This window comes from Rissa tridactyla, chromosome 3, assembly GCF_028500815.1.
Source record: "Rissa tridactyla isolate bRisTri1 chromosome 3, bRisTri1.patW.cur.20221130, whole genome shotgun sequence".
Lineage (NCBI taxonomy): Eukaryota > Metazoa > Chordata > Aves > Charadriiformes > Laridae > Rissa > Rissa tridactyla.
The window spans coordinates 51,473,582-51,500,652 of NC_071468.1; the positions used below are offsets into that span (position 1 = coordinate 51,473,582).

The window sequence follows — 27,071 nt, forward strand, 5'->3', positions numbered from 1 at the left end:
AAAATACTGTATTCAGTTTTGTCCCATACTTAAGAAATCTAAGGGGAAAATATTAAGCTGATAACAAAATTTTGCAAAACTAGATCTGAGGACATTTCTTTATAAAATAACAAGTATTAACAGAATTTTAGAAAAAAAACATGCTTCAAATATTTGTAAAAGAAAAGCTCAGACAACAGATTTAATTTTAAAAACGCCTCTTTTTCTGACATGTAAGGAATACAATAAAATTTCAAAAACCGGTGAAATAAGGACCCATGACAACAGATGCTTCACACAAAGGAATGACACGGAACAGGATAGGGCAAGCATCTTCTGAATTTTTAACTTCCACATTACAGTTAAGGATTTTTTTTAAGTTCTACTGTAGACACTGTTAGTAAAGTGCAAGATTTGAGAGTCATAAAAAAATAAAAAAAAAAGATGCAACACAAAACAACCAAAACACCAAAACCCACCACACAGAAAAATGACAAAATTCGTTTTTCTTTACTGTCACTAGGTTCATGGAAAAAAACCAAAGCTGCCTCCAAACAGCTGAAAAAATCCTGTTAATTTTCTTCACCTCACGTCTTCCACACCAGATAAACGAGGGCATTATCACTGTTTAATACAAGTTTTAATTGAGTACTGTCACTGGTGGGAAGAAAAGTGCGGAACCACGACTTTCCATATCAAACAAAGCAGGTAATTAACAGCTATTCTGGCACAATCCCTTATCACCAAAATACACAACACTGTTAAGTTCTCTCAATGCCAATGCTTTGCTTCAACAAAGGAAAGCTGATGTTTCAGGGTCACATTCACTCCTTTAATACACAGGCATAAATTCAGTGCTCAGTCAGACACCTATAATTAAACACAAGAAGAATATAATTCTAATATTCAGACAGGCTTGCATATGAGTGGGATATTTCCCCCTGTAAAGATGATTGCCTTTCATTTTTTGGTTTCAAGTAGCTACAGTTCACTTAGTTTTGATTACATAGCAATTAGATATGCAAATACAGGAGATCTAAAAAAATGCTTTTCCAAATGTCAGATTGTAAGCAATCAAGCTTATTCTTTTCTCCTGTACACACAAGCTATTCATTAAATAGCTATTGTCTTAAAAACATTCCAACAGATTGCATTTATCAGGGTTTTAGAAGCAAATAGGGGAGTGCACATTACCCAGAACATGGCTCATCAGGGAATGAAAACGATCTTACAATTAATTTAATATACATGATAGGAGTTAACTAAGTTGTAACTAAGTATCATATTCTTTGGGCACTTTTCCCACTACTGTTATTATCAATATCTAAGCTCACGACATCTTCAAATTAACAAAAATTCATTAGTTCATATGTTTAATGATACTGTATTGGTAATAAATTTCACAGCTAAAGTTGCTAATTACTGAGTATCAATAATTTTGACATTGTCTATTGAAAATATGTTCATGTAAAGAAAGTAACTATGAAACCACGCGGTCAGTATAATTTTGGCAAGAATAGCTATTTTGAACACCCCTTTTTTGAAGGCCCACAGACATGTTCTATTAGAAGTGCAGAGTTACAATTTCATGTAAATGGATCACATATATGAGCTCGGTTCTTTGTGACACATTTCACAGGGCCTCTAGAAGCACCCACAGTTTCAGAGATCCACTGATCACAGGTTAAAATGATGGGAAAGGATGTTTGGCAGCAGCTCTGAAGAGCCTGGAAAAGCAGAACTACTGCAATATTAGATGGATACGTCTATAAAATAGTTACCCACAACTATGATCTACCAGCTTGTTCTTGCAGAACTCTAAAGAAGCAGGAATAAAATGGGATTGGGGCAGGGGCTGGTCGGTCGTTTCTCTAAATGATCACAAAATTCTCCTCCAAGCAAATGGGAGGGGAAAAGAGATCCCTAAAAGCAAGCCTGTGTTTTCAGTGACTCAGCCGTGAGGAAATGCACACTAACAAAGGAAGCTGAAACAGTTCTTTCCTAAGGCTTAGCTTTCAAGCCAAGTAACTGAAGTAAATAAAATGCTTTCCTAGTTGATTCCATGATTGCCAATCACCCTTCAAGATGTCTCTCGCAGGAGCACGGATCCTTTTTCAAGGTCAGGAGAGCAGCAAAAATTACAACAGATGCCTGATTCAGAGGTCTGCTTAAAAACCTGAAAAAAAACCAGTTTAACTCTGAAGCCCAGGTGTAGGGCCTGAAATGTTCTGGAAACTCAGATCCAAAGAAAAGCTGGAAAGGCTTTTTTACAAGAACTGACATTTATGAGCTAACAGATGAATGCGCGTGACAAATTATTTGACATTCTGAGGGTCTTCAAATTTGCTTCATTTTTTTCCTGCGAAATGTTCAACTTGATTTTATCTTTCCCTCCTCTTGCAATAAGGGAGCCTTATTTAACCAGCCAGTAAGGCAAGACTCATTGCCTGTCGGCTTGCTGTTGCTGTCCATGCAATGTTTATATCCCTTGTGTTGCTTCTTCCCTAAGGGTCACTATAAACAACCGTTTGAGCAGCAAACGGAACCTGCGTATTTGAACTCCTACCCACTACAGCCTGACGTAAAGACTGATACTGCTGACAGGGGAACCCAAATATTTCCTCCCCTGCAAAAACTCCCCCATCTATTATGTGCTTCTCCCAAGGAAGACACTGGAAAAATCCTGTATCTACTACTGTGAAAGACCAGGATCCAAAAAGCATACTCAAAATGCCAGGTTCTTGGCAGTTTCTTTATGTGGCAAGATTGCTGGTACAACATTTAGTCAAATTTACTATATGTCGTACTCCAACTTGCAAAACCAGCCAATTGAAAGGGGTTTTAAGAGGAACACAAGTAATAGGCCAAATATGATTAATTTTAAACCATTACAGTTTATTCTACCTGGTAGATTCTTCTACTATAAGTCAGGAAACATGTATTCAATTAGACCGCAAATAATAGGCCTGAAGCCTGCAGTAACCAAGTAAAATCAGACCTCCTTAAGAGAACTGAAACACATAATCAATAAGAAGTATGTTCTTCTCTTCAAAACATTTGTTTCTTCAGGTTTATATAGAAGATATGGCAAATTCAAAGTATCAAATTTTTCTTAGAAATGGCAAAGTGTTTTGTTTTGGTTGTTTGGTTTTTTTGGGTTTGGTTTTTTTTTTTTTAAGGGAAGGTTAATTTTACTACCAAATTAACTATCCCAAAAAGGTGTATTTCGAGCCAGATTGAACTTTTCATTTAAAAGGCTAGATAGTGAAAAATTCCACTATTCAGGCTGCAAAAAACAATTTTGGCATTTGCAATACCCTTGTCTCCTCACCAAATATTGACTAATTTTCGGATGAGTTTCAGTATTTTAAACTGCATTAATACCTATAAAATTTATCACTTATTTTGGCTTCTAACACAGCTTTTCTTGAGACCTTTTCTGATTAATTCTGTTATGAGTCAGCATGAGTTAACAGATTTGCAGTCTGGGTCTTTTTGTCAGGCAAAATTTTAAGTGAACATTCAATTGCAGTGTTATCAACTTGAAACATAAATGATTGTTTCAAAGCCACCTCAAAGACTGCTTTGGTCATTTGAAGCTCACTAACTCACTAGATGGAGAGTGAATACAACATGATATTATCAACACAAAACAACCTATAGTTTTCTCCATAAAAATTCATTCAGAATCTTACATTTCTTTGTCAACTACTAGCTTTTAGTTCTGCAAATTATATATTACAGTATGTTTTGTCAGTTCAGCAAGCTATTTAAAACAAAATACACCCCAAGATCCCCAGCAACCTAAAAATTAAATTCCCTTGAATACCTACGGTTGTAAATATCTGGGGCATTTGAAATCAATAGTACTGTATCTCAAGTGGCTCCCAAATAATTCTATCAAGTGGATCATTTAAATCAGTCAGGTACTCCAGGTGGATTCAGACAGTTGGCTAAATGTGGTTTGTCATTCCATTCGGCAACATCTGATTGCCAGGGAAGCATTAATCGTTTCTATATGGCTGCAGGACTAAACATCTAGATAACCACTTATAAAGATACTCCAAACTGTATACAAGTAGTGACAGAGTTTGTATTAATGTGCTAGGGGGTCCAATCTTTCAAAAAAATGCTCCTTCCTTATTCAAAACAAACACGCAATTGCTGAAGTGAACACAGAATGGACGAGGTGCTGTCAGCACTTCTTTCCTTACACTTTCAAGTACCACCACGGCAGAAACTCTAAGGACCAATAAATTAAGGTACATAATCACATTTATTAAGAAAAAAAAAGAATAAAAAAGTTTATCTAGGCCCAAATGTCAGTATTTGTCATCCAGAATTTAAAGATCCTATTCATAGAAAAGGAACCGGCACTTTGATATGTAGAAACATGGGAGCTGGAGGAGAAAAAATACTGAAAAATAGGAGACCATGTCCATGCTTTGGACATGATTTTGGGAACAGCTCCCATAGTTCCAGACTGCAGAGATGACACACGTACAACACTCATACTATATCAAGAGAGGAGAGGAGAACAGAAAGACCAGTTTTCAGCTTTTTATTCATAACACTGGTGTCTGATTTTGATGGCTATTGAGCTGGAAGAAGTTTTCTTAAGATAAATTGCTATCAACAGTGCTAAAAGAAAAAAAAAATTCCAAAGAAAACCACCACAATACCAACTACACTCAAAGAAAGTAATTTAAAAAAACCCCTCCAAATAATTAAACAACCCCACACCAGAACATCCAATTCCTTTTTGCCTCCATGGAATGTTACCCTCGCTGGAAGCAGTCACACCAACCTCGTGCCATGACACATGGTCAGAACAGTAGAGAATGATTGGAAATAAAGTAACACCTGAACAAGACTTACTAACCACAGAAAAAATTATTATCATAGTTTACATAATATGTATTATATCAAACATTTAGGTTATATTGCACTCACTGGCCACATGTCAGACCAAGGCATTCAATTTAACAGGCTGTTCTTTGCTTAAGAAAAAAAATTCCTTCCACTTGTGCACAGAAAAACACCACCAGTACACTTGCAAAATGATGCATAAAAGCCAGGACATTTTGGTTCATAATTGCATTGCCTGTTTTACTTCTCTCAGGAATCAAAAGGGATTTCAAGTATTGCAGTTGAGATACCAATTAATCTTAACCTCTAACTTTTACTCATTCCTCATGTCACATCTACAAATCACCTACAGAAACCTCTAGCCAAGTCTGAGGGCAACATCAGTATCTACACTCTGCATCACTTCACACTCTCCACTTCTCTTCACAAGCTACTACGTTCAGAGTTCACATTCCAGTAACTTCAAGTCAAGTGCAAATTCACCAGTCACCCTGACTCTTAGGAAATACTTTTATGATATTTTTGCTGTTGGATTTTTTCTTGCCTTTCAGATAGTCTTCTGCATGCAAAATGATTTTGGCTGTTAATTAGCTAGTAGCATGAGAAGTCTCTCATTGATTTTCTTATGCCTTATCTTCCTTGCTTGAATTACTCAATTCCCTCACTATTTTAACTCCAGTTACTATGCGCTACCTTCATGCGATATATATATATAAAAAAATATATATAAAAAAATATATATATACATATATATATATATAAAGTGTTGCTAGAAACCAAAACAAGTTTAGTGCACTTTCATGGCATCTTATCATATTTTCAGGGGATAAATGAAGCACCATGGACATTAATCCTCCATTTATTATAATGATTTATAAACGACATGACCATTCAGAAGGAGGTCAGCAAGGATGAAGATAGAAAAAGACAGCCAGAGAAGATCTCCCTAGAGAACTTAGAGGAACCACGTCAAAGCAAGGAAAATTAATATAACTTATGAAACAAGGGAGAAGTTTGTGAAAGAGGACCAAAAAGAAAAAAAGTTCCCCTAGTTCAAAACAAAAGGAATAGAAACATTAAGAGAGAGATTCATGATCCTACAAAGACTCAAGAAGAAAAAAATCTCCCATAGCTCTTGCTATGAAAATATAACTGCTCCGTAAATTATTTTAAATTGTTCTCTACACTACCATGGATATGTTCATTCCCCAGAAATATTAGTTTGTCACACATGAAAATATCCTGGTGCTTCCCAGTAACTCTGTGGCAAATTCATGACATTTTTGTACCAACTAGACACCTCCTTCCTGGACTGTCTCCACCCATTCTCTTCAAGTTTTCTACATAATTCTGTAACATCTTCTAATGAAACCAACCAAGAATTTGATATTCTCATTGTTTTCTTACAGCCAAAGTCTTCCTGTTACTTCAGCTGCCAGTTATTCCATTCTGTCAGGCACATGAGAGCTATTGCCTTGAATGAAGTCACTGTTTTGCAGATTTGACTTTCAACACCAAAAACCAGCCTAATTTTTTTTTTTTTTTTTTTTTTTTTTCATTTCAGGCCATTATGGTTAGAGGACAAGGTTCTCGTTGTCTTGTAGGAATATACTATTGAATTGATTTAAGAACCCAATTACAATCAAGAATTATTCAATTAACAAATTCATCAAGCAAGCATGAATACTGTATATTGTGTGTGTTCCATAGCAAGTTTGTGGCACTTAACAATCAAACCCAATAATTTACACAGAATGTCAGATTCTATTAAGTTAAACAGTCTCCAGGCAAGCTCAGCACTGGCCATTGCTAAGTTAAGTGTTCTACTGCTGTGAGAGTACAAAGTTTTCTCTAACAGAAAACAAGATTTGTGTACCTGGCCTTAACAAACATTTGAGTAAATTTTCATCCTTCCATGCAGATACTCAAGACATATTTAAAACTCATAACAACTCGGTTTAAAGTATGTCGGTTTTTAAGATAAATTCACAGTGTGCATGCACTTCAGCAAGTCCTGCATTTATCAAAACATTCCCCATTTACTGCCCAAAAAGATGTGAAAAATGTGAATAATTAGCAGACAGAAGCTGCTAATTATTCTCAGTAAATGCTAATAAAAATATGCAGCTGTCAATAAATCCCTCTCTATCTGAAAACTGTAAAGACCAACAATAAAATCTTGCAACTATAGCTAGATAAACTGTAAAGTAAGAATACTGCCCCACTGCATACCCATTAACATCTACACAGCTACTTGAATTTCATTCATATCCTTAGTATACTGTACTGTAGGCCATACCCAGCAAAAGGGCAACCTGTGATTAATAACATCCGTTTTAATCCAAGTCTAGGCAAGACAAAGGTTAACACAGAGCCAGCAGATCTGAGAAAAGTGGAAAACTGTCACCATCTAAAACCAAGTTTAAATGGCAAGCCACTCAGACATTTTAGGAATTACGATTTGTGATTGTTATCATACAGTAGACTTTTCCAAATTGAAAAGGAATCCAGTATCTTACTGCAATGAAACACTACAGATTACTTGTCGCTATCTGGAAGATAAAATAGCAGAAAATCAAATATCTCTATCTTCTAAATGTTTAATTACTAATTTAAGTATTTAGTTTCAGCAATAGTGGTATCTTATTTTGCGCTTACTCTTTGCTCTATGCAAAAATCTTCCTATCAGTCTCAATAAAATTGCTAAATCTGACCCTAAGGAGCCATATCCAGGATGGTAAACAACAACCTGTATTCTGCCTCCCAGCATCCCCCCCAGAAATACAGAGAACCAAGAGCTGCCAAGAACTGAAACCTACTCAGAAAACACACAGGCATGCTGCTTTCCTCCCTTAATCAACAGGTTCTGCCTCCATTCCCACATTTAAGTAGACTCAATCTTCACACATGACAGGGAAATTCCCATGAGCCTCAAACTAAGTACAGTCTTTCCCACACAGAAATCCAAGCATAGTTTCACGATACTCAAACACACTCAAAACGCAACCCTGAACACAATTCTTTTTCTGGTAAGCAAACTTATAATATCTCAGCATTAACTCTTAAGAAAGTTCAAAGAAATCCAGCCATATACCAAACATTAAACCATCCACTGAAGGGCAGCCCGATAGGTTAACGTCATAGCATAGAAAAATCTAGAATCCAGAAGGAGTTTAGCATTGCTGATAAATGAGAACGGTGGTAAAGTCTGCAAAACCACTAGTTGTCCTTCACAGAACATCATGAAAATAGGGAAATATCTCTGCATCTATCCATCATTTGTGGAATCTCGCAAGAATCGAATTCCCCATTTGAGTATTATTAGATAACACTCAACACTATTACCCCTGCAAGAGAAGATTAAAGTTTTAAGAACTCATATGACTGTACATAAGAATGCCCGTACTCTGCTAAAACAAAGTCTCGCCTGGTTCAGTAACTTGTCTCTCATCTTTTTCTGCTGCATAAGTGTGGAAAAACTTTCAGGTCACTGTAGATTTTAGTTACTTAAACCATTCACTTCTTTCACTACTTTGCTAGACAAAGTAAAATGTCGATAGATGTCTGCAGACGATTTTGTGAATACCTCAGAACAATTCAGTACGAATTGTCCCCCAAGCCTTTCAAAACTTCTATTCAAATGCAAGATACAAACAGCTGTGAGCTGTAGCCTAGTCAACTTTTTATAACACAATTAACACACTCTGTGCTTCCCACCTAACAAAAGCTTAGGAGTAATTTTGCAGAAAGACAGTTTCTACCATGGTACAGATTAAGATGAGTCAATCACCGTTCAACAGACATAGAATTTTAATTTATAAAATAGAGTCTTGTTTACACACAGATGTTCAAGCAATGATTTAAGATTCCTTTGATACATCCTTTCTCCACTACACTTCATGCTACTTTTCTTCAATTTCAAGATAACCTAGATTCTCTTGCCTCTTGATCATAAGGCTTTTTGCTCACAGGGAACTGACAGGAAAGACAAATAAAAGGAAAGCAAGGTATAATACAGGCTGTTTTCTACTAGCGTGGCTTTGATTACACTCCTCCAGTCTACAGCTTCCAGTGTCTTTACCAACATACTTCTTTAATACCATTAAGTCAATTATTTCCATATCTAATTAGCTCAATAACCAGTTAGCTATTTACCAATTTAACTGCTCTCGGAACAAAATGATATATAACCAAGTCTTGCTGTCAAAGTTGATCATAGCCAAAGGCCTTAGCTATTTTTCAAGTTACATAGGAGAACATGTCTTAACAGTGTTAAAATCTGCACAAAGCTGCAATTTTCTATTGAGCACATGGAGAAATATATCCAATACATACTGGATATATTCAGCATGTAGCCAGTAAAAAGCAAAAGTATGCATGAAACAAACCTATTTAAAAGATGCATGGTATCCGATACATATCAGTAATATTTTCTGAAAGACTAATATTGCTTTGCAATAATACTTCAGGCCCTCAGGCACCTGAATTTTTCTGTCCTTCAAAATCAAATCATTCTGATCTTGAAAGTAAGAGCGTTCCTCATACTGTTAAGTGAAACACTTTTGCAATAAATTACTTCAAAGAAGAAACGTTTGTCAAATCTTATATAAAACTTAAGGAAAACATTATTTTCTTGTAAAATTCAAGAATTGAACAATTCTCTACATAGAAGCTCAACATGAGCCAGCAATGTGTGCTTGCAGTCCAGAAGGCTAACCGCATAATGTGCTGCATCGAAAGCAGCGTGGCCAGCAGGTCAAGGGAGGTGATTCTGCCCCTCTACTCTGCTCTGGCGAGAGCCCCACCTGGAGTACTGGGTCCAGCACTAGAGCACCTAACATAAAAAGGACATGAGCCTGTTCGAGCACGTCCAGAGGAGGGCCACAAAGATGACAAGAGGGCTGGAGAACTTCCCCTGTGAGGACAGGCTGAGAGAGTTTGGGTTGTTCAGCCTGGAAAAGAGAAGGCTCTAGGGAGACCTTATAGCAGCCTTCCAGTACCTAAAGGGAGCCTACAGGAAAGACAGGGAAGGACTTCTTATCTGGGAGTGGAGCGATAAGATGAGGGTTAACGGTTTCAAACTGAAAGAAGGTAGATTTAGATCGGATATTAGGAAGAAAATCTTTTCTGTGAGGGTGGTGAGACACTCGAACAGGTTGCCAGAGAAGCTCTGGATGCCCCATCCCTGGAAGTGTTCAAGGCCAGGCTGGATGGGGCTTTGAGCAACCTGGTCTAGTGGGAGGTGTCCCTGCCCACGGCAGGGGGGTTGGAACTAGATGATCTTTAAGGTCCCTTCCAACTCTAACCATTCTATGATTCATTTCAACATATGTGTCATCACAATAGCTTTGTTATCTGTTCACACATAGTACTTTTCACAGAATGTAAAAGATGAGCATCCTATAATCAGGGTAGCAATAACAGGGCTTGTTTAAGAAGACGCACTGCAAAGTACGTGTTATTTAATGTCAGTAACTTCACTTTATAAGCTAAGACTTTCCATTGGAAATCAAAGTGTATCTGATGGTATTTCAGAGATGAAGAGGTATTAAAATATTACAAATATATATTACTTTAATTCTATACAGCATGTAAATGTATCACGAGACAGTTACATTTTTTCACCTTAATCTTTTCCTCAAGCTTTGTGTAGGCAACAAGGATAATTTTTTAATTCCCTTATAGCCTTACCATAAAAAAGCAAAACAAAACTGGAGAATCCAAAGAAATGGAATTATCTATTTACCATGACAACTCTGCACCAGCCAAAGAGAAAGACTGGTACTAACCGAGAGCCCGTCTTTCGTGAAACCTTATATAATTTCTGCTTGCAAGGTGAACAGTGATGTAGGAACAAGTAAACTGTAGGTCAGGAACCACAAATCAGTTCAAACAATCTAATGCAAAGCAAAGTGCAACAGATTTCAAGCTGTTGCAGTGGCTGAAGGCACTGAGTTCTTCAAATTTACAATTGCATAGCTGCCTGTCTTCCTCTTTGAAATAACCAATTGTAAGAAAAAAAAAAAAAAGTGTATCATAATGAGATGCCTCCTCATGATGCCCTCTCCTCACACACTGTTCTAGAGGAGATTCTTGATTAAAAGCAGGAAGAAGTGGGAAAAAAACCAATGTAGATGACCAAGACTGCCACAAGCCAGCAGCCTGATGCAGTAAGGCTGCCTACGCCTCTAAGTGACATAATGACAGTCAGCATGTTCAAGAGCACAGAGCTGACTGACTCCCTATGGGTGTGTCTATGTCTGTTTTATGGAATTCACGTAAGACAAGGGAGATGACAAAAAACAATGTTTTGCTTATCCATCATTGGACAGTAATCCCTTTTATTAAGCAGTATTCTTTGATTAGTGTGAAAATTGCTAGTTTTCCTCACTACCTAATGACAGGTGCATTCAGACAAAGCAAAAAATGCCTTGGTCTTATTAAAGTTACACATTAATTAGCTTTTGATGAATGTCTGTAACCCCTCTCCCCTCCCCAATAATCTCCTTCAAGTACCTCCAGGCTCTAATCACAATATTCTCAGTAATTAAGGTTTTGATTTTAAATTTGTCTAAAGCTGCCTAGAGAGATGTTCTGATTACCAGCTGAGCCTCAGATACAAATGATTTGAGGATTTCCCTTGCTTTCTGGGGGAAATTTGTCATCAAGTTTCAAGATTTGATGCTACTTCAAGTCATTTGGCCATATGACAAAGATTTCTAATTCAGTACTTCTGTTCATAAGCTCACACAGGAGAGTAACATTTTCTACAGAGCAAATCAGGATGGTTTATTTTCCAGCATGCCAGTCTTTGTATGTTCTCTTGGATTCTACAACAACTAGCAAGGTAGGAAGAGAAAAGTAGACAGTTAGTTTGCTCTAGGAGATGGTATTTAGTACCATGCAGCTGTCACATTACAGGTTGACAGATTGGTATAGTAATTAATTCCTTCCTACATCCAATAAGGTTTCTTTTATAACTAGCACTGGCCAATCAGGTTTGCAGATATGAAGTATACTTACAAAATATACATACAAGTTAACCTGCATTTCTTATATCCTCCAAATTTCAAAGCAATTCAGTCAAAAACTGGAAAAATCTTGAATACTCACTTTTCTAAATAATGTTGACTCCAGATAAAAGGAATGGGGTTTAAAAAACAATTAGTGTAACCTAACCTTCCATGAGAGAATACTATTACTTCTGTATTTTACACTTTGAAGTGCACTAGCATTTTGAAATAGAACCTGTGAAGAGAGAACCCCCTTGAGAAAATAAAAGGTGGTTATCATTAAAAGGCACTGACTGCCAAGGAAGCTGGTCACCTTGTACTGCAAGTCTATGGAATTCATCTGTAAGTATAATTGATCAGGAAAAGAGGCAACAGCCAATAGCAGGAAGTGTCCTTCCTCCCAAACTGATAAATGTCGCTCCTTACTTTAGTCTGTGATCATCATGTCTTGAATACAGCTTCCAAATCTTAATATTTAAAAGAAACATCTTATTGGGATGAATCACAAACTGCATCACAATAAATGTTTATTAAATTCTTCCTACTGCAGCAACAATGGTATAGCAACAGAAAAGGCCAACCTGAAAAAGATAAACTACTGACTAATACCAATCACCTCAAGAGAGCAAAAGAGCTATAGAAATATTAGGAATGGATGGCATGAAAATAGGTTTTATCAAGAAAATTATTTGGCACTCAACACTGGTTTACAACCAATATTATACTATCTGGTATTCAAATATATTATACTATTATACCATTCAAATATATGAAACTATTTAATGTTCAACACTAACTGTAGTATTATCTCATGAAATCATCAATGGTCAAGTGCTCTGTGCTCCAAAAACATCAGACAACAGACAACTTAGAAAAGGTAATGGGCATTAAAGCACTGACTGGATCAGTTTGTTTACAGGGGAATGGGTCTCTTCAGAAGAAAAATTGAGGCCTCAGATGCAGGTTTTTTTCTTTCTTTTTACACTAATGTAGCTGCTTGCAAGTATAGCTATTGTTAACACAACTAAGCATGCTTTTCACACAGCAAAGCCAATCTGCAAAACTTTAAAGGCTGTATCAAAGCATCATTGTTAATGACTATCTTAAATATACATACGTTCGCTACTAACAGTGAGAGGTTATTTCTGGACCATTAAGCTTGGGGTCTCAATCTATACTTATAAGCTTTCTGAAGAATAGATGCCTAAATGTTTTAGCTTATGGTATCTATGAACATAAATGAACCAGAACTAATATTTCTATTCAGAAAAAAAGTTACATAACCGAAGTTCTGATGAACTACCCCAAACTAGAATTACCATTCCTAAAAGAAAGAGGAAGCAGCAATAAACTTAAATTCTGCCCATAAATGAAGAATTGTATTATTGCTAAAAACACAGTGTCTTTTAAATGGGAAAAAAGCTGAATGAACTTTTAAGAACTCACTTTTTTTTTAAGGTAGCTTTCAAGAGTAGATCGAATAGTCTTCTCTTATAACAACTAGGTAAAGTTTGAAAACTCTTAAAGGGAGGCAATATTTTCATTAAATCTCCTGCCCCAGGCAATTTTTTTAAAATAATATGACAGAATACACAAAAATCTGACTATTATGTTAATAGTCATGTAAGAAAGGCAGGTATTGCTTTTGCAGAGGAGAAAAAATGTTTCCATCAGAGGTGACATGATAAGGGAATGACTAAGACAAAGAGGCTCCAGCAAGGCCTTGTAGAACATCTCTTATCACACAGACAAAAGGACAAACTGATTCGTACTGGATTAGTGTCTAGAAGGGTAGTCAAACATTTAACCAGGGCCAATGACATTAAGCAATTTTTTTGTTACCAAAAAGGAAAGAAATAAACTAGTCAGATAATCTCTTTAGGTGTAGCATAAAGAGAAGTAAACAGAGGCAGGACATGCGGGAAGAATTTTAGGTGCCTCGGACAGACTGTGAACCCTGGAGTACCCAACCAATGGGAAACAGGGGAGGGAAAAATTCGGCCGGGATTAGGGAATAAAAAGGTGTGTTTCAAGAACTGGAAGTGTGCCTACTTGCTAGGTCACCCGTTCTTGCAAGAACATGAATAAAAGTGTGCTTCACAGAGGATTCTGCCTGAGCCTATTTCATTCGGACCGGAACTTGTTTCTCACAGTCACAAACATAGCTATGTAATTAAGTTTGTTCGCATACTGGCAACGATACACTTCGTTTCAAAGTATAGCATCTACACCCACACAATTTGGTACATCAGGTGAAGCATGCTGAAATTGTAATACTCAGAAATTTTAATGTTTCCTACCACCCCCCAGTTATAGAAAAACTGTATTTCAAAATCCTGTCCAAAAATATCAACTCTACAAATTCTATTTATCAATTTACAGTTTAAAACTCCCTAACAGTAGGACCCATTTATATGTTAAATGTACCTCAAGCCAAGAGACAGAAAGAATTCAGGACATAAACTATAATGTTTTAAAAAAAGAAACCTTCATAAATCAAGCATTTAAGACAATATCACCTTTTTATTTCTACAGAACCTAGACAACAAAAAACTCTCTAGGTTATAATAGATCTTAGCTCAAAAACTGGCAATCTAAACATCCAAAAGAGCTATAGGTAGAATAAGAGAAAGGGTGGTGACAGAATTACAGCAGACTATGAAAACAAGAGGTATCAAATGAAGTTTGAAAGCGACAGAGGCATAAACTCTGGGAAGGCTGAGATTTTTAACTGGGCAAACACTATTTTAACTGTTATTTGCTCCATATGTATCAATAGAATGTATTATGTGGCTGATCTGATAAGGAAAAGAGGGGGTTTTCTAACTAAAGAACCAAAAGAAATAATACTTATGGGAACAAATTGGAAAAGAGTACTCTTAAGTACACATTTCAAAACTGTTGTGGAGATGCTGGTGTATCTTCAGCAGTAGCAACCAGATGTGGAGGGAAATAGCTAGAAAGTAAACCTTCAAAAATAAATTAGTTCCAGCAGTTACCACCAGAGCAACTTGATATTTGGGATGGCGCTGTCCTGAATAGTGCAGTTTCCCCTATATATACAGGCAGAGCACGTACGTTTACAGGACAGGGCAAGGAACAGCCACTCCACCGAAACACAAAACAAATCCAGAAACACACTGCTTCTTGGTTCACTCAGAGAGAATTCCCTGCCATATGAATGTTTAATGTTCACATTAAACATTTTTTCCAATCCACACTACTTGCACAAATCACTACTTTGGTATTTCAATACAAGAAAGTTTTTAAGAATACCTTTAGGTTAACAGCTCTTCCTTAGAAAAATATATTTAACTTCAATTTTTACCTTTACCTTGTGAAACATGACACAATTAGAAGTTAGTTATTACTGTAATTGCTAGTTAGACTCCCCACTTGACCATCATGGAGCATGCACATTTAACTTCTTTAGGGCAGGTTGTGTTATTTACCAAGTCTGTAAAAACACTAGATAACAAAAAAGCATATAGTAAGAACACAACAAATAAGAGAGACATGAGCTTACCCCCTGTTAGAAAATAAAACTACGCATCTGAAACTACACTACCTTTCAAGAGCTTACCTTCTTTTTGTCCCTCATTGAGCCCTTCCCTCGGACCATTATCTTGCATCCTGTTTCTGCCTCAAGCTGTTTAGCTGTTAGTCCCCTGGGCCCAAGGATTCTTCCAACAAAGTTAAACTGGAAAAGAAAAACCCAACATTATTTCTATAAAATCAAGTAAACAAGATTAATTTAAAATTTAACAAGATGTATTTCTGTCTTTAAAATATCATCAAGTGTTTTCAGAACACTATATTGAATACCTGAAGTTAAAGAATGAGATAAGCACTATTTTCATACATTAGATGCCTATGCGACCCCTACTTTGGGGGATACAGGTTTCAGGTGAAAATAGGTTTTTAAGTTTAACATCCGGTATTCTAGGGCAGCGGTAGTCCTAATTTCCTCCTCTTTAAGTGCTCTTACAGAAACTACGAACCACCCCCTCTCACCACTAACATGACCATACATGCTCATTAGTAGGCCAACAATGCGAATCACATCACAGAAAGGCACAGGTTCTGGCTGCGTGACCAGACATGCACACAACTTCCATGTGGTGGGACTGATGGGGTGCCAGATGTAGGTCTGTAGGCACTGAGCCTTCAGGAAAGGCCTCCACTATTCATTTGCTCCCTGCCTACAGCTAAGGAGCCCACAGAAAACATTCTTTTTCACCCTTCCATGCTGTTCTGGTGGGCTCGATCTGGACAGCACGCTGCTGACTAGCCACCCACATCTACAGGAACTCTTCTTTATCTACCCACGCCATAGTATTTCCTTCAGGGGAAAAAAAACCAAAAACAAACAAACAAAACCCCAAAATAAACCCCAAAAAAACAAAAAAAACACCACCAACAAAAAAACAACTGAGGCTTGTTACATACTCACTTTAGGTTTCATGGGCAACATTTCTGGAAAACATTGTATTTGCCACATATATTTTTATATATATATATAAAAAAATAAATATATATATATATAAAATGTGTGTATGTATGTGTATATATATATGTATACACAGACACATGACAAAAGCACATGCCATTTCTTAAAGTTGTATCCTTTCTTCAGTTGTGCATACAAATAGAGCAAGTATTTTATGTTTAATTGGCTAACTTCAGTATCAGCAGACTACCCCCTGCCTACACTTAACACAGTAATACCGCCATTTAGCCATACATAACATTATTTCCTAGTTATTTTCCAGGGTTTTTCCTCTTTCATTATTTTCAATCACACATTCTGGAAATTATGACATAAATAAAAAAAGCACTAAGTAAGGGTAGCAATTAAGAACATACAGCAGTACTCTGTGACAACTACAGCGCAAAGATGAATTGCCAGGCTCAAAGGATACATAAACCTAGAAATTTCAGACCAAAGATTGAATTTAAAGAAGATACTAAGAACAGAAACTCTTCAGTAAGGACAGAAGTCTGGGTATTTTAGATCCTGGTAAACAAAGCTATTCAATGGAATTATAAAGAAGTCAGCTTTCATTTCCTCAGCTAATTAAAATTGGGTTTGAGTACTACAACTCAACATATTTGAAATTCTTATAAAACTGCAAAGACCAGAAATGATTTAGGAGTGAGCAGAAACATGAACAGAAGCAAATTAAAGTTCTTAAAAAAAAAAAACCACCAAAGCAAAACAAACTATGTTTCACAATGGCTAAACTGTTCATAGGGAAGATGCACTCCCAAAATTATTTAATATTCCAAGCTCAAAAAACTAAGACATATTTTGAAGTCTGAATCAACTGTCAGGGGAAAAAAATACAGATTAAAGGTACTTGTGAACGCATACACAAACTGTGAATCATAGGAAATTAAGGAAGATTCACTAAGACCTAATAAAGCAATGAACGAGCTACAAGTGATAAAGTTCAGACTTGAAATATTATCAAAATCCTGCATTTGTTACACATTTCACGCTTAATACCAAAATCATACCACTATCTTACATAAACAGCATCTCGCTTGCCTTTCTCCACAACCACACTCCTGCACACTAAACCTTTAGATATCTATCCCATTCCACTGGTAAAGCTAAAATAATATTGCAAACCTGACTGTAAACCACTCTTCTCACCAACACACAAGGTGACTATCACTGCATTCTTTATCTCCCCCAAAAAACCAGCAGCCTCTAATATTTTATTAGCTTGAATCATGATTAAAAGAATAATCGAATTCTAAGGTAAGATAATTTGGATAAAAAATTTAAATAGAACAATTTATGATACTAACAAAAAAAACCCCGGAATTTGTATTACTCTCAAACTTTCAACTTTATTCATGTTGTCTGAAAACTATTTAGAATTCTGGCTTCCAGTTGAAAAATTGCTGACTTAAAACATTAAGCCAGTTTCTTTTCCAGCTACGCCCAGAATATTCTCCTTATAAAGAGCCTTCATAAATTGTTCCAATGTAGCTCAACCCCATCTTTTCTTCCCACACTGTGTGCATTAGAACCTTGAACCTTTTTGGATAGGTATTCTTTCTGAAACTCTGATCCTTCTTGTTACCTCTCTTGGGCCCTCCAATTTGTTAATTTCTTAAAGCAGGATGCCTGGACAAGACAATACTTCAACTGGGATCTCAACAAGGTTAAGTTATTCAGAACAATTATATCTTACAAGCCGCATTCCTATTAACGCATCCCAGCTTCTTTCCATTCCCAAAAAATTCCATTTTAATGTTTGGTTCAACATTTGTTGACTGTCCATACTCTTCTCCATTACTTCTGTTTTGCTAGTTTTCCCCGGTTTTGTATTCAATTGCATATGCAATTTTATACTCCCTATAACAACAAATCCTCTACGTTTTGTAACGAATTCCACATTGTTGACTTCAGGCACACTAATTTCAAGAGAGTTGTGAATTTTAATTCCATCTTTAAAAGCATTTGGTATCACTTAATTGTTTTCTAAGCATACTTTCTATCTCACCAAGTTACTCCTGAATGTGTTAGAGATTCAAGCTGCTGGAGGACTCTGCAGGACCCCACCTGAGGTGCAGTCTTAATTAAGTCATCAGTAACCAATTATCACATGTTAAGCCAATTACTGCTTTAATAAATGATTCCCAAGCTTTTGTACCGATGGATCACTGTCAGTATTCAGTTCCCTCAGACTACCATCTCAAAGTCCTTGCTGAGAACTCTAAAGGAAAAAGCAATTCTGACTCTTGTGAAGGGACTAGGTAGAGTAGTGACCAGCAGACCACAACTCAGGAACACAGTGTAGACTAAGCTTTTTAGTTGGACAGTCTCAAAAGTGTTATCAGAATCCAGTTGTATCACAAGGTACTGCTCCTCTTACCTGCCAGGCCAGTTAGACCATCAAACAGAACTACTGGAACCAGATACATCCCACAAATTCAAAAGACCATTGTTTGTCACATTGAACTCAGTATTTCTCATGCTCTTTATCCCATACTCTCTCCCAATCATACTCTTCTTCATCACCTTATGTTTCCCTACAAATAACACACCTGTGCTCAGGAAGACTGCTTGTTTTAACACTTGTGCAGAGACAAAGCTAGGAATATATACCTATAATTTCTTACAGCTTTTCTCATTCTGCACTTGTCTAATCCTCTAGGATTCACCTTACCCCCAGTGAATTGCTAGAAAATAAACAGCAGTGGTTCACAAACCAGTTTCACCAATTTAAGACCATATTACTTTGAATGTATCCAACCTCACACACGTTGGAAATAGAGAATATGTTAAAAATTAAGTAGAAATGACCCATGCTAAGATTACCTGCATCTTCAGCAACAGCACAGAGAAAGCAATCAAATACTTGATTTTCCTTCATCAAGTTAGTCTCTCCTTCCACAACATTAATGCATCTCTATACTCAATGTATTTTTATATGTCAAACATTTTCACTTGCTGTATTTCACAATTATTTTCCTGGGTTGTTTTTGAAGAGCTGAACTAAGGTTTTGAGGTCGCAAATCTTCCTACACAAACTCAAAATCAGAACTCAAGAAACAACCTCCAGACGAATGTGTTTGTGACATGAATAAACACAAAAGCATCCTATGCGCCACCTAGAATCCTTCACATTTGAGGAACAATGGAGGGAACCAGAAAGTATACAACACTAACAATATTCATAAAAAGCCAAGAATTGGAGTATCTAGCAAAGCTCAGGTGCTGAAGTTGTTTGGGTTTTGATTTTCTTTTTATTCTTTTCCTGAAGTTCCAACCTGTTACACCATGTTGCTCTCCCTCTCTGCCTGTTTCTCTGCATTGTCACTCCCATTCCCTTAGTCTGCTAACCTTACAAGCCTTAAGTTTCCAGCATGTACAAAAAACACAAGCAAGATCCTGCAGTAAGACATTTGTTGCCTTTCCTTGAGAAATGCCCGAAATACACACTCTTAAGAAAAGGAGACAGACAGCATACATTGAGAGATTCTGTACATGAGGATCTTTGTTACTGAAGGTGTTCAAGCAGAAACAAACATATTAGGGGAAAAAAGTTGCTCTAAATCCCATTGTTTGTGCCTATTCTGGGATATTAATGATTACTCTGCAGCAACTGATGCTCCCCAGAGCTGACAAAATTTCTATCTGCTATTCTACCTAACAACTCCACTGCATCAGAAAGTCACTGATAAAACCAGCTTGCATTCTCTATGCATAGAACAACTGTTTCCCAAGCAGACCAGGTGCTTCTGCAGTCCTTCTATGCCTCACCAGCCCCTACACCCAGAACAGTAGTAGTAAAGGAAAATAAAACTATGCTGAAGACTCAAAGCTGCTGATTAATAAAAGGTTGCAAAGAAGTGTCTGATTTTTACAGCCTATGGGAAATGCAGTGTTTAAGAAATTTTCCATGCAAGCTAAAATCTGAGGAACTTGAGGGAGTGCAGTAGTACTAAATTTCATACTGATATTGTGTCTTTTGTATTTTGTGTTTTCCTTTGAAACCTGGAAGTAAGATATGGCAAGTTCTAATTTATCTGATGAAAAAAAAAAATTATTTCCTTCATTAGTGCAGAAGAATTTGAAAAAACCTTATTTGATTAAAATATCCAAATCTAGCAAAAAAGAACACAAGCATATCCATTTGGTTAAACAATTATTTTGCTCAATTAAAAACTAATTTATTCTACCATCTTATTAAAAAATGTTCCAATGATTTTCTATACATTGAATTTGCATAGTTACTTATCACTGGAAAAAAGCCAAAACAAGCTATTCTTAAAGTCCAGTTCAACCTAAGGAAATAAAAAAAAAAGCACCTTAGAAAGCTTATATATTCCTTGGATACAATGCATATCTGAGTATAAATGTTTTATATGCAACCTAAACATTATTTTAAGGAAAATCTCAGTAGTTCTTCATACCAAAACCGAAAGATGCTGTGTGCTTCATGTTGACTTTAACTAAGAATACTTTAAGATATAGTAATAAACATTTAAATTGAGCAAAAATTCTAAATACACACAAAAAGAGCCTTTTCTTTACCAATAATCCACAATAAATGCTTTGCAATGTGTCTACATTTCTAGTAATCTGGCATTTGGTCTCACCTTTTGATCTCCAACTTAGAAAAAAAGTCACATAAGTTCTGTGAATTCCTCAAAATAAACACTGCAATTACTACAACTGAGTACTTGTAACCGTAAATGTCCACTCTTGATGATGTTATTTAATTCTTTACTGCCTGTAGAAATCCACTTTAGTATAGTTATGCCATAAATGAAAGCATGTTCTCCATTTTGAGACTGCCTTTACATATATGAATTCTATAATTTTTTTTTTAAACTGTAACAAGTCACAAAAACTTCAGACTTTTACATCAGTTAGAAAACAGCTTAGCCCTTCCCTTATTGATATTTTTTCCAAGTACAGTATTTTATTTTACAACTCAGTTAAGTATTAGATGTAACTCTGCAGGCTGTAAGCAGATTTTCACGAAGACAGAAAAGTACCTGATATTCACCCTTCTCAAACCCAGATCACCTCCCGGATTTTATACTAAAACATCAAATGAACTAACACATCCCAAAAATGTGGTTCAAAATGTCCTGGTGGTTTAGTTTGCTTTTAAAAAATATGGAGAGCAGCATTTCCTGCTCACTTCATTTTCACATGCTTTTCCTCACCAAATAAAAAGCAGCTGAAGACCAATACTCTGGATGGTTCAGTGCTTAAAATACGTCAAGGTTAAGAAGCAACTGAAAACTGGGTGTTATAATGGAGAACATCTGGTAATTTTATCCTAAACTGCAACGCTGACATTCAGTTTAGACATTTTGGAGTGAACTTTCTATGCGTTCAGATCATAATAGTCCTATTCCAAGACCATTTGGGAGATAACTTAACCTGACACAGTTACAAGTGCTAACTGCGGAAATAATGAAGAGACACAAAGAAACTGCAGCAAGAAGAGAAAGGCATTCAAACCAAAGCATGATGAACGTGTATGACACTCATGATGTTGTTTGTTACATGTGAGTACTCTCTGTAAGCAAGATTAATGTTACTCCTAAATATAGATAAATTTGTTAAAGTTACAATTAAATTTGAGTACTTATTTCCATGCATGGTTTTGATGAAGAAAAGCAGATAATGCATTTAACTGAAACATACTTATATGCAAACTTAAATTGGAAATACTACTGTAGAAGATAAAGAATAGTACTATGCTGACAAAACACGTCATAAATACTCAGAAGTCAAGGTTCTGAACCCAACAAAAGCTTTCACTGACCTACCAAAATTAGCAAATTTGCAGTTGTTTTTTATTGTTTTCTTTTTAAAGGAACATTGTTTTGTGATACTGGTAATAAATTTATTTTTTCTATAAAATATTTCTGCATTTATTAGAAACAGCTTGAATTGCTTTAAGATGAGTTTTAGATAATCATAAATAACTTCAGATATATATGGCTGATTAGATTTTTTGAAAGCCTGTAACTTGAAACAAGAATAAAACCACTTGAGGTACCGTAAAACAAAATATAGCATATTAAAACTTAAGAAGGTAAGATTGTATACTTTCAGTTAGGTAATTCAGTGTTTTATAAAGAAAAAACTTTGTAGTATAACATTATAGATAGGTAGCTTTGAGACTACTTTCTCAGAAACTTAATCTGAAACATTTTATAGGAGAATAGAAATAACTGAAATGGGCTATTTACCCTATCTTACTCCAAATATGCTTTCTAGCAGTAACATTTTCCAGTATTTATTCAATTAATGTATCGTGACCAAATACCCATTTTCACAATGACAAGTTTGTCACAAAGTTGTTGTGTTATTTTTGCTGTTGGTTTTTTGTGTGTGTTTTTTGGTTTGTTTGGTTTGTTGGTTTTTTGTGGTCTGTTTTTGTTGTTGGTTGTTGTTGTGCATTTTTTTGTTGGTTTTTTTTTGTTTGGTTTTTTTTTTTTTTTTTTTTTTTACAAGAGCAGCTGGACTGATGTATACTTATATACATGTATATATACACACACAAACACACTCATAGACTACTTTTAAGAGAACTAACATGTGCACCTACAGATTGGTTTTTCTCTTTACTCAAAATGACCATGAATAAATTTGCCACCAACAGTAAGATAACAGCAGGAATTGATAAAAGACATAGTCTTTCAGTTCACATTGACACTCCCCTCCCCATTTTTTTCAGTCAAAATATTTTCATGAAATACTTCGAACAATTGCCACTATCTCATCCAGTACACAAGATGATACCACTAGATTTTTTGATAGGTGGCGATTAGGGAAATAAAAAGTCTCTTTTTCCATGAACAGAAAACGGCAGATACATTTCATGCCTTATTAAAGATATTTCCAGTGATTCAATACCACTCATCACAACAGAAAACAGCTGTACAGATTTTGTTGAAAAAAAAGCAGTGGTAAGAACTACACCCAAATAAAAACAAGTGCATCATATATACAGATTACTCAGCCACCACACCATAGATTAACTAAAAACAAAGATGAAAAGTTGACATACACAGCCACTTGTACACATTTAAGAAATAAAGTGGGAAAAGTATAACGTTCCAGGAATGAAATAACTTTGAAATTGCAAAATCTTTCATTAACTGCATTAGCATGTATTTTGAGGATTAAACATGTTCCAGTGGAATTCGGCAAGTGTTCTGCATAGTTAAGAAAAACAGACTATCTGATGAGATTTTGCAGGGAGAGGAGGCTGACAAAGCAGATGGTATTATCATTGTCAATACAGTGAACACAGACAATAGAAGTTAATTTTTACATACAAACTAACTTTAGGTAGTTGTTAAAGACTGCTAGTAACAACAGTGAAGTTGTTTCCTGAAGGCTCTTCCAAAAACACCTACTGGTAATAAAAGAGAATCGGCAGACAGCAATGCATGAGAAACATTCCCTCCATCCCTTAATATAGCATGTTTTCTAAGCAAAATAACCAAGTAAATGCGAAAGTACATATGTAGTGAATACCAGCATGACACACATAATCTGCTTATGTCAAATATATCCACTTATATATGCTGTGTGTATCTGACATACGCCATTCTAATACTATAATCAAAGCTAAACGAGAACTATTGAAGCATTTAAGTGATGAAGTTAAGTAGTAAATTAGAAATGCTGTGCTGTAATTTACGCATATAAGTTATCATGAAATAATCTCTTCATCACTTACAAACAAAAATCATTAAGGTAGTGGAAAACAAAATACAGAATATCAACCCTCAGAAAGTTAGGATCTGTCATATTTGCAATTAGGTACTTTTGTGCTGGATAAACAAAACCAAAACCTCTAACACACCATTTGAAATACCTTCAAGATTACCTCAAGTGTGAGAAATTTAATCCCTGACATTTAATAAAGGGTCATTAGAGGTAAAAGTACTTAAAGTTGTTCAAATTCTCTAAAATTTGAGTTGTCACAAAGAAAACAGCAAAATCTTTATCACTGGTGAAAAAAAGGAGATAATGAAAATATTTTTCTTTTTTTAGTTTAATAAATGGCCAAGCATCATTTTCAGAGCATATATAATTCACTAAGACAGGTTCCATCTTAGTTAGTTCACTGTATACTTTTTAAACACAGATTATGTGGATTATTTTTTTTTTTGGTTCCTAATTCAGTCACCATAATCACTTTCCAACATAAAAGCCAGAGAGTAACTCATCTTGTCACGGGCCAGAACTGACAATTATTGTGGGAGTAAGACAAGCTTAGTCTAGTTAAAAAACTTCTGTAAGTAAAATATTTATTAATGAAAGAATAGAGTATATGAACAAAATTGTAATATATTACTAAAAGATATAGTATTTTTGCAGTAGCAGAACAAAGTTAACATTCAGTGGTTTTAAGTCTGTCGTATTATATAAAAATACCAGCATCCAGAGGAATATGAAAATAACACATCGGTGCAGAGGTTCTGCGTATTACATGTCTCAGAGGTTACAATGAAAAACTCAGCTAGTAACAAAGAGAAAATAAGTTCTCTCCGTACAAATACCTACATCTAGTACTCTTTCCCAGAGCTACATTTAACCTAGATATTACATCATGCAGTTATTGTAGCAGTTATTTTGGTAACATTTGAAGTTCCTTTAAATTAGATTATTTTAAATTTTTTTTTAAGCACAACTTCTTAAGCCAATTACAACAGTGTAGATTCCATGTGACCTCCAAAAAGGACAAAGATCTACAGAAAGTTTTCCAAGCCCACTAGTAAGCACTATTCATAGCTAGGGAGAACACCTGAAATCTCATCTCTAAGTACTGGGTGTTTTTAATGTTGCATGGCATGCGTGAGTCAGTCCTCCTCCATTCTGTTTAACCTCTAACTCACCTCATCTAGAAAACCAGTAAAACAGCATCAGTACAAATTACACACAGAACAGATAAAATTATGTTCAGAATTAAAATCTCTTGAATGAACATGCACGTGCTGCAAGCCAGTTGGCTGACCAAAACTGAGCGTAATATTTAGCATTTGTTGGCCTGTTAGTAAACAGACCTTGCCTATATAGAGACTGCACACAGACTTTTAATAAGAAATGTTGATACAGGTTTATCTGTGTTTTCCCGTAAAGCTTTAATAATAAGACAGTAAAGAATCTGTAATGAACCGTAACACCTTGTTCTCCCTGTGAGATTAAGAATCGCAGGCTTCCCTCTTGGACATCAGCAATACATGCTTTCATGATTTCAAGGATGGATTACCATAATAAACAGTTTGGTCTACCTTAAGAACTGCTCGTTTATTACTGTTTTTTACTAGTGAAGTTCTCCGAGTAACATTAAAACAGGTGGTACAATTAATAAGAACCTTTAGAAATTTTTAATACTAACAATCAGATTTTTTTTGCGTTTAGATTTTTCTTTTCACTTAAAAATGTAATTCTATTTATTAGTTACCAGAATCACAAGCATTATATTTTCCAAAGGATAACCCTGAGCCCCACTCAACTATAAAGTTCTCTTTGCTAGTACCTATACGCCAGCACCATAACATTATTTAACAAATTAAAAACTGCTTCAAATTGTGTAAAATATGTCAAAATAAACAGCATGCCACATAATTTCAGATAGAAAACTGAGGTTGCTTTAACTGGGTGATAAATTTTAATAAATATATTGCTTGCTACAATAAAAATTAAATTGCTTACATGAAGCAGTACTGTACAGTTAAAGCCCCAAGAGAGCACAGCAACATTAAAGAACATAACCATCTTAAAATAAAAACATCAATTTATTCCATTTAAAGATGCCACAATTCTGCAGGGTCAGTTTTATTTCTGGAGTTGACTTGCCAATTACCAGATTAGTTACATTTGTTTCTGACTGAGCAGAATATCAGCCACCGGTGATCACTGAAAAAGCTAAGAATCTTTTTCTGATCACTGCAGCTGTAAACTAGACAAACCAGATTATCCATGTGATGTCAATAAAATACAGTTTTTACTCAGCAGACTCCATCCTAATGCTTAAAGTGCTCCTTTAAAAAAAAAAGGCAAAAAATAAAAATGCATTTAAAAGTATAGCTGGGATTTAGAATGAATTACTAAATCCTTTAAATCCACATTATTCACCTCTAATAACCCCTGTGCTGAAGGCTTTGAGAGCTTGTTTAACTGACAAACAGCTTTAGAAACCCCATGTAAATACAATGGATCAGATCTATAAAAGAGAAGGGCGGGGGGGAAGGGGGGCGCGGGGAGGAGGAAATAGGGCTAGCTTTCCAGGTCATTTTAATAATGGTAATAGAGCTTTCTTTTTTAAAGAAAAAAAGAAATCCTAGAGCACAGATTAAAAAAAAAAAAAAAAGTAACACACTGAAGTATATAACTTCTTTCCTCTAAATTCTTAAACTGCATCTTATAAGAGAACCTGAGTAAATTATCAAGTATTCACATTAAATACTTGATGTTTCATTCAGATGTTCAAATTTTTTAATGGAATGTTAACATGATAGCTAGAAATTTATCTAAGTAACACTTAAGTTTTAGCACAGAAGTCCTAATGCACACGACTAAAGACATAACGTCATCAGTAGCCAAGCCTAGTTAACAGATTGCATTACAACTAGACAGAGAAGCCAACATACAGTTTCCTTTGTTATCTGTTTGAACTAGGTATCTGTCAGAACTCATTATCAAAATTC

General features: G+C 35.6%; 1 protein-coding gene across 13 annotated transcripts in view; it reads right to left on the bottom strand.

The window, feature by feature from the left end:
- QKI (QKI, KH domain containing RNA binding) overlaps positions 1 to 27,071 on the bottom strand; it is a 163,296-nt gene that overhangs the window by 80,533 nt on the left and 55,692 nt on the right. For 12 of the 13 annotated variants that reach the window (XR_008465215.1, XR_008465214.1, XR_008465211.1 and 9 more), the window contains exon 3: positions 15,445 to 15,561. The exons of the other annotated variant lie outside the window; for it this stretch is intronic. Coding sequence is in view for 7 of the 12 variants with exons in the window: in XM_054193919.1 (XP_054049894.1) it covers positions 15,445 to 15,561 (117 nt within the window). In the remaining 5 variants the exon portion in view is untranslated. The remainder of the gene's footprint in view (positions 1 to 15,444; positions 15,562 to 27,071) is intronic. 13 annotated transcript variants of the gene reach the window in all.